This window comes from Sinocyclocheilus rhinocerous, unplaced genomic scaffold (genome assembly GCF_001515625.1).
Source record: "Sinocyclocheilus rhinocerous isolate Xijiao unplaced genomic scaffold, SAMN03320098_v1.1 scaffold712, whole genome shotgun sequence".
In the NCBI taxonomy this organism is placed as follows: Eukaryota; Metazoa; Chordata; class Actinopteri; order Cypriniformes; family Cyprinidae; genus Sinocyclocheilus; species Sinocyclocheilus rhinocerous.
In genome coordinates this window covers 856,161-865,029 of record NW_015642789.1, presented here as the reverse complement: position 1 = coordinate 865,029, position 8,869 = coordinate 856,161, and the positions used below count along the sequence as shown (strand labels likewise).

General features: G+C 38.3%; 1 protein-coding gene across 1 annotated transcript in view; it reads left to right on the top strand.

Moving 5' to 3' along the window:
- LOC107756405 (nuclear receptor subfamily 4 group A member 1-like) overlaps positions 1–1,421 on the top strand; it is a 5,120-nt gene extending 3,699 nt beyond the window's left edge. The window contains exons 4-7 of the mRNA XM_016573498.1: positions 157–320; positions 382–584; positions 670–848; positions 942–1,421. Of these exons, the coding sequence (XP_016428984.1) occupies positions 157–320; positions 382–584; positions 670–848; positions 942–1,198 (803 nt within the window). The 3' untranslated portion in view covers positions 1,199–1,421. The remainder of the gene's footprint in view (positions 1–156; positions 321–381; positions 585–669; positions 849–941) is intronic.
- The last annotated feature ends 7,448 nt before the right edge of the window (positions 1,422–8,869 follow it).

The following is an 8,869-nucleotide window of genomic DNA, read 5'->3' as shown; positions in this document are numbered from 1 at the left end:
TATATACATATATATATACACATATATATATATATATATATATATATATATATATAATAGTGTGGTTTTAATAGTATTGTCATTGTTCTGTGCACTTTGTTAATTAATATCTTATTTTTGGTCATTGTTTAGTATCAGGAATCGGTATCCGGATAGTTGTGAGAACAGACAGCCTGAAAGGTAGAAGAGGTCGTCTGCCGTCCAAGCCAAAAGTGGTTCAGGACTCATTGTCTGTCTCTTCACCTGTAAACATCATCGCCTCTCTCATCACTGCCCATATCGACTCAAACCCTGCCAGTGGAAATCTAGACTATTCAAAGGTGAGGACAGAACACACTTCACAACAACCTGACAGATATCTTATTTTTGGTCATTGTTTAGTATCAGGAATCGGTATCCGGATTGTCTGAGAAGGAGGATGCCAATGACATACAGCAGTTTTATGACCTGCTAACAGGGTCAATGGATGTGATCAGGAAGTGGGCTGGAAGCATTCCTGGATTCAGTGCCTTCTGTAAGGAGGACCAAGAGCTTCTTCTTGAGTCAGCATTTATTGAGCTCTTCATACTTCGGCTAGCTTACAGGTACATGTCAGTTCATATGACACTCAGTTATTATTATAAAAGTACTGTGAGGTGGCTAAGCATTTATATATCTCTTTACGTTTAGGTCAAACCCTGAGACAGACAAACTTATTTTCTGCAATGGTGTGGTTCTGCACCGGACACAGTGCGTACGAAGCTTCGGTGACTGGATTGACTCCATTATGGAGTTTTCTCAGAGTTTACACCGCTTGAACTTGGACGTATCGTCTTTCTCTTGTCTTGCCACACTGGTCATAATCACAGGTAAATTACTTTTATTCGTTCTTCTAATTTCTAGACTACAGAAATTTGATGTTTTATCCCAGCAAATCTCTAACCCTCACTTGTGACCAACAGATCGACACGGCTTGAAAGAACCCAAACGGATCGAAGACTTCCAAAACCGCCTGATCACGTGTCTCAGAGACCATGTCTCCACAAGTACTGGTGAGGCCACCCGGCCCAACTACCTGTCCAGACTCCTGGGCAAACTTCCGGAGCTGAGAACACTGTGCACCCAGGGCCTCCAGCGAATCTTCTATCTTAAACTGGAAGACTTGGTCCCTCCTCCACCCATTGTGGATAAAATCTTCATGGACACATTGCCATTCTGAAGAGGTTTTATAAATGGACAACTGGAGTGACTTAAACAGATGAAAGAGATGGATATGAGAGGTTTGGGGAGCTCTTGAGTGTTTGACTAGTCACAGGACTTTATCGCTTACTGTTCTCTGCTTTCTTGGAATGGAATCACAGAACGATTACATTCTACTTATGTCTGCATTTGGAGACCTTTATCACAGACCTTTATCAAGTCTTCAACATTGAACTCACTAAGAGACACATGATTGGTTGAACATTTGGTTGAACATTTTGGTAACTCTAAACAGATATGGAGTTTCAAATCTTAGAATATTTTAGCTGAAATGGTGGCTTCAGTCAGTAGCTTTTCAAGTCAATGGTGCAAAACGAGAAGCTCAAATGCTCTACATGTGACGTCTGCATGAAAGAAGTCCCATCAGTATTACAGCATATTCCACACAGACAGCATCCAAGAATCCAGTAAAACATCTTCAAGTTGGAAAGGCCATGGACCAAAACAGGGAGTACAAACAGCATTTACTTTGATGTCTAAAATATCATACAAAGCCTTAAATACACTCAAGTGCTACAGAATTGTCTCCCTTAAAAATGCACAAAAACGTGCTTACTCTGAAAACAGAGATTCACTGATACGTTTGAGTACAGGACTGGTGTGAGTGCATTGGAGGACTGTGGTACACTTGTCTAATGTTTCAGATCCAGTGACAATAAAGTCTAGAACTGGGGTCTCCAAACTCGGTCCTGAAGAGTTTAGCTCCAACTTGCCTCAGCACGCCTGCCTGGAAGTTTTTAGTATGCCTAGTTAGACTGTGATTAGCTGATTCAGGTGTGTTTAATTCGGGTTGGAGCTAAATTCTGCAGGACACTGGCCCTCCAGGACCAAGTTTGGAGACCCCTGGTCTAGAAACTTCTAGCATATAAGTGTATTTTAAGAGTCAGTAGTTTATATAAAAGACTGAAAAGTCATGGGAGATCCAGTGCAGCTACTGTACATGTACCACGTACAGCCTCTTACATGCAAATACTTTGAGTATTATTACAGACACCTGACTTAGTTTGGTGTACCAGTCAAACCTTAGAGTAATTATATTTGTATGTATGTATTTTAAAGATGTATAGGTATGACTAGAGCTTCTGCAGACTGTAACTTTTCTCATAATGACAAAATCAAGATCGGGCATTCAGAATTTTTTTTTTACATTAAATGAGAGGTATTGCTTATCTTTCATGATTTTGCGCAGCTCTCTATATAAAATAAATTTTGAACAGAAATCATCTTTGGTGCTATGAAACAATTTTTTTACATCATATTAGCATTTGAAAAAAATGGTTTATCGATAAAATGGATGAAGCAAGATCTGCATGGTTTTTCTTCTATAAAACATGGTTATAGGTTTTCTGTCATCATTATGCTGTTCCAAACTTATGTTTTTCTTTTTTCTTTGAAACATAAAACAAGTGTTTACTACTTTTAGCTTGTTATTTTATGTGCCTTAATTAACGTACATACAGAAAACTCACGATCGGGTCTCTTTCAGATGTGAAATCTATGAATCATGATCTTGAACTTGCGGGCAAATTAATGGTTTCAGCTCTCTGCTTGTAAACGACTCCTAATTAAAGTCCGCGTGAACCGGAAGTTTACTTTATTTCAGTGTAGTGACGTATTTCCAGTTGAAACGGAATATTGAATAGATGTGCGCAGCTGAATGGTTTCAGATCGTTGCCCTGCAAACGGTAATGAGATTAACATATAAAAGAGCACCAGGCAGCGTCCAAATCCTTTACTTGAGAACGTCAAGCGGTAAGAATTACTTTTGATTTTCAAATACCTGCAGTACTCGACTCTGCCACAAGGAAAAGTGTGCACGCCTGCTGAGAACCTGACCTGGCGATAAGCACTTTTCCACGTCAAAAAATGTTTTTTATAAATCTGAACGTTGCCGTGAAGATCAAATCTGGGCATGTGCATGTTTTATAAATGAGGCCCTATGTCTTCTGAAGCCATATAAACAATTTCTGTGGTTAACTGATTAATTTATGTCCTGTGACAGTATTGAGTCAGCGTGTCCAGCTTGTCAACAAATCATTCAGACTTGTTTTGTGAACTGGATTCACGTAAAATATCTTCAAAAGAGTCATTTATGACATGCTGCTTAATGAACATGCCAAAGAGACATAGGGCTTAAAATAGAACGCTGTCATAAATATAAGTTTATGACCCTTTTATAGTAATTTTTTGTCATTGTGGAGATTGACAACTTCAGCCTTAATTCACTTTCATTTTCTTGAAAAGAGTGGTCAAAATCTAGCCTTTGGTGAAAGAAAGAAGAAAGTACAAAACTAGAATAAATGACAAATTTGTTTCTCTACTACGATTTCAACATTGCTTTCATAACAGCTGTAATCTGAGTAATCGCATTCCCCCTCTAGAAGGAAGTTGTGGTGTGGAACATTCTCCATATGGACAGTTAGTTGGCTAATCTGTCTCATGTGAATGATTCAGATCTGAATTTCTGACCTCACATCAGTTTGACATGGTTCTTGAACTATATTTAGAACTGTCTTTCTTTTTTACTATCAGGCCATTTTCAATCAGATCATCACATACGTCATTATATTGCTTTATGAGGCTAACAATAGCAGTGAAATTAATATTGCTTATATTTACGATGAGGGATTTCAAAATACCTCTGACTCTTAAGTAAACCAGTATGCCAAAATTTACACTATTAATTTGGTGCAAAACCCTTTCCATGTGCTACAGACATAAATAATACATCAGATTTAGGAGCTTGTTGAGGAAATGTGTACTATACATTTTCTAAGGAATCAATTTTCACCTGCACTCAAAAAAAAAAAAAAATAGGTAATGAGGAAAATTAACTGCTAGCCAATTTGCAGTTTGTCTAAAGGGATCTGTCCCTCCCACAGTAATTGAATAAATCATGTCATCAGATTTCATTCAGCTAATTTCATCACAATATTGTAGGACTATCTTTGTGGTACAGAAGCTGCATCGTCTGACTGCGTCCCGTTCTAATGTATGGGGTTTACGAGTCACAGGCACCCCTGCAGACCCATCCTGCTACTATCATAATAACTCACGCCAGAATACCTTGGAACACAGAGAGCCTTTTTGTCCCTAAGTGGTATTTCTGAATAATTTTGTGTGGTAGCTTCAAAACACTGATCCTGTCTGATGGCTGACTGTCATGCTACACACCATAAGGCCTGCAGGGTGTCACATATCCCCTCCTCCCTTGCAGAGAACACCGAATTCTGTGGCCTAATTTTGGGCCACTGTAATTTGCTCTGACACATCCTGTGCCTGCCAAGGTATGCGGCCGATGGTACCACCGAGTAAAGTACAACTGAGCAGACAGAGTAAGTGCCAGGGACTTCTTGTGATACCTTCCTTTAGCGCTCCAGACCAACAGATGTGTTTTGGGGCTTAAATTAAAAAGGATCCTCAACATTAGTGACCCTGGGCAGAAATGTTATGTAATATCCCAGGCCATTCTAAAATTAACTATATAATACATAATACCTGGGCGGTGGCAATGAAATTGGCCCGAAAGTGACTTACAGTATGCCTCATGAAGTGAGTCATTATAGTAAAGGGATATCCCAAGAAACAATTAGTTTTCTGAGAGCGGGCCAGTGCAGCACCTTATATAGTGCTATACTATATGCTGCATAGTTTGTCAATAAAAACTCTCTTCTTCACTGAACTACATGTCTGTATAAACAGCTTACTTGGAGTATTCATGTTTATATTTTAGTAAATAATTCATACAGCTCTCGTGGGCACCTTACACAGACAGTGAGAGGAAAGAGGAAACCCTGTGGTAAATACATTTAGCTCATCATTGTGGCCTGTAACTCAATCTGCTCCATTGTCAATTTGACAATGACAAATGAGAGGGGAAGAGCCACATTTTCAGTTAATTCAAACTGAAGACATATAAACAATAGATAGACAGACAGACAGACACACAGACAGACAGACAGACAGACAGATAGATAGATAGATAGATAGATAGATAGATAGATAATTGCCAGGGCGTTGCTAAGCTGTTTTTGGTGGTTGCTATGCGGTTGCTAGAGAGAGTTTTGAACTGTTATGAAATTGTCTGGCAAGCTAATAGGAACATCTGAAGGATATGGCAGCACTCTAATAAAAATACTAGAGCTCATCCACAAGAAGTAATTGGATAAAGTCACTATCACTCTGATTACAGCAGTTACGTGGGCACGGCCAGGGACAGCCTACAAAAATATCCACGTTTCCATGTTCGGCTTACTCTGGTAAAGACAGCTATTTGGTGCAAAATCAAAACAAGTTGTTGAAAAGCACATTGCCATGGTGACAATTAAACAAGACTGGTGGTTCACCTCCAATGAATCAAGTTATATTATTATATAAACCTCCACCAACCTCCTGTAAATGGTCACCGACAGCCTTGAGAACATGAGAATGCTGGGATATAAAGCAAAACTGACAGGGAGGCTCAAGTTTCAATGGAGAGCTGCAAGGATAAGATAACTGGATAAGAATCCAAAGGTTGTTCTGAATTCTTCCACAGTCCAGGAACAAGGAGGCACAGAATGAACATATGCAGGACCCTCATAACCAGACACTACAGGTGTGTATATATAAATGACAGCCTTTCAGTTCTTAAGTTCAGTTCAGTTCTTTCAGCCCTTCTCCTGGATTTAGCCTTAAACATGCATTAGCAACTTTGTATTATTTGTAATATAATTCTTTCCTGATTCTCCTGCAGCCTTTCTCACTCTGGTACAGAGAGCAGGGCTATTTTAATAAACTGTGAGCCCATTTAGACTCAGTGAAAGAGTTGACAAAGTGTTGTTGATGACTTGTCATGCACTAAGCAGATGCAGCTGCCATATGATCGATAGCAAGCGGAGCATAAAGCGGAGGGAACATTTACTGTGTGCACACTGAACTTATGACAGTCTGAACATGCTAAACCAATCCAGATTGGACATCATGTGGTCTATCATGCGGTGTGAAAATGTGTCATGTTTCATCTATGATAAGATGGCCTTGTAGTTGTAAATTAGGGGTGTTGAGAGGGCAAGGGAGAGACAGAATCCTAATGCTGGAGTATAAAAGAAGGATAATAGATAAAGATAGATGGATGTTGTATGACTCAAGTGTTAAAAATGAGGATCTCTAGTTATTTTCATCCAGCACTTGTTTCAATTCAACACTCAATCGTTCCATGTGAATGAATGCTTGGACAGATAATAAAAGAAATCACAGAACAGCTCTGGGACATGAGCCTTCCCACTCAACAGAGAAAGCCTTATCCCAAGGAATAATCACACAGATTCTTTATTCCTAACACCATAATTCAGCTCTGATACAAGTCTGTACTCTCAGTTCGTTCTTCTGCCTGAAATAGGAGAAAATTCAAAGGAAAATCAACAAATAGTTCTGAAAAATATTGTAATGTGATCTCAATGGGAGACCAGATGAGAACATCAAGTCTGGCAAAAAAAAATTTGCCACCAAATAAATTGCATAAATTGCACAAAACCCCCCCCCCCCAATAATCATATTATTATTACAATTCACAAAAATATATTTTTAAACTATATTGATCTCCTTTATCTTATTTAAGAAAATCTCATTCCATAGGATATGGCACCGTAAATGCACAACAAAAATAAACTGAAATATTAATGCTCAGCTGGTCACGTAGGGACCACCTCTTAGATCGGCATGACCCGCAGGGAATGCTTCAATGTGTGTAGTGAGGCCTTTTCACCCAGCAACTGTACTGTTAAAACACAGCTGTTAGAAAACCAGCTTTACCACGAGACACGGTGAGAACACACCGGAATGTCACACATTTCAACTGAAATATAGAAAATTTCTTTGTTTGTATTAACTAGCATTTCACACAATTCACGTTTTGTCAGCCACAATAGGCAGGATCTTGTCTATGAAACTGGCTGAGCAGGTTTATTCTTTTACAGAATGCAAATGAATGTGTAAAACAACTACGCCAACCGTTCTTTTGTAAATATAAAGTAGTAGTTATTAGACCTAAACTGCATATTTTATATCTTACAAAAACACATAAACATGAGAGCACATTCTAAACTGCTAATACACACTCTCTCTCTATCTCTCCCACACACTACAGGCGTAGATTCCTATCAGCGTACACGTTGTTCCCCAGAGGATTTATATTTTGGCCTTTCAAAAGGGTGTCGTGGGGGGGATTGCCGGTCCCTAACATTAACCTTGAGTTTAAAAATAACCACTCATCACATGAAATCAATAACGGCACTTTGATGTGACGGAGTGCGTGTTCACGAAGTCAGGCCCCTCTGGGATTATCACACTACTTGGCAAGTGTAAGCGACGCCATCACTCTCACCTGGACCTGAGGAAAAGCCTGTGCCATTGTTAAAACGGAAACAAGTTGCTAACAACATGGTGGTGACTAATTTACCGGCTACCAATATTCCAGTTCTCTGCTTTAAACATGTTGCAGCAAATAATTATTCCCCTTTTTTTTGACAGAATAAATCAACCTCATCTTGTTTATGGCAATCTCACGAAAGTCTGAGAAAAAATATACAGTATAAGCAATATGAGCTTGATCTTTCACATTTCATAAAAAAGTAATAAAAATAATTTTAGACCAGATGAATAATAAAAATAAATAATAATATAATAAACTTATACATTAAATTATAAATTAAAAATAATAAAAATGTATAATAATAAAAAAGAAATAAATAATGAATTATTTGAGGTGAAAAGCAATAAAATAATAATAATAGTTCCAAAAGCAGCTAAGCATGATCAATATTTGCAATAATTGGGGTATTCACGATGACAGGGATAAGTTTTATGGAAACTAAATGTAAATTATAAATTAAAAATAATAAAAATGTATAATAATAAAAAAGAAATAAATAATGAATTATTTGAGGTGAAAAGCAATAAAATAATAATAATAGTTCCAAAAGCAGCTAAGCATGATCAATATTTGCAATAATTGGGGTATTCACGATGACGGGTAAGTTTTATGGAAACTAAATGCTAAAGTTTTAACTGCTGTAGGTGCATTGACACTGGAGGTTTATAACTATTTGAAACCTTTTTAAAACGGATCTCTTCTGATAAGTGTAATGGTACAGAAAACACCTAGGTACAGCCAGCTACACTGGTAAAGCAGGGTAATACTGCCATCTAGCGTTCTGAGTAGAGCTACACCACGTTATTCGAATCACTGTGCTTCTTTCCGCTATTGGACATTTTGGCTATTTATAAAGATATATGTGGATATTTATAAATTAAACCTCAAGACTCACAATTTACACTCATTCGTTTACTTAATTTGTTATTGCAATTTTCGACGTATTTCCTGTATTTGGTCCAAGTGTTCAAGTGAGCATGAAGACCACAAGTGTTTGTAGAACTTTTCATTACCTGATGGGCAGGGGCGGACTTACCCATTAGGCAAAGGTAGGCGACCGCCTTGGGCCCCCAAAAGCCAAGGGCCCGACTCTTTACAGTTTAGAATGACGTATTACTCTTACCTTTATGAGCAAAAATGCGTATTTTAAGTTGTTTCCACTGTTAGGAAAAAAGGCAAGTGATCGCGCTGGCGCCTCCATGTCCTGCAGAGTGCGCT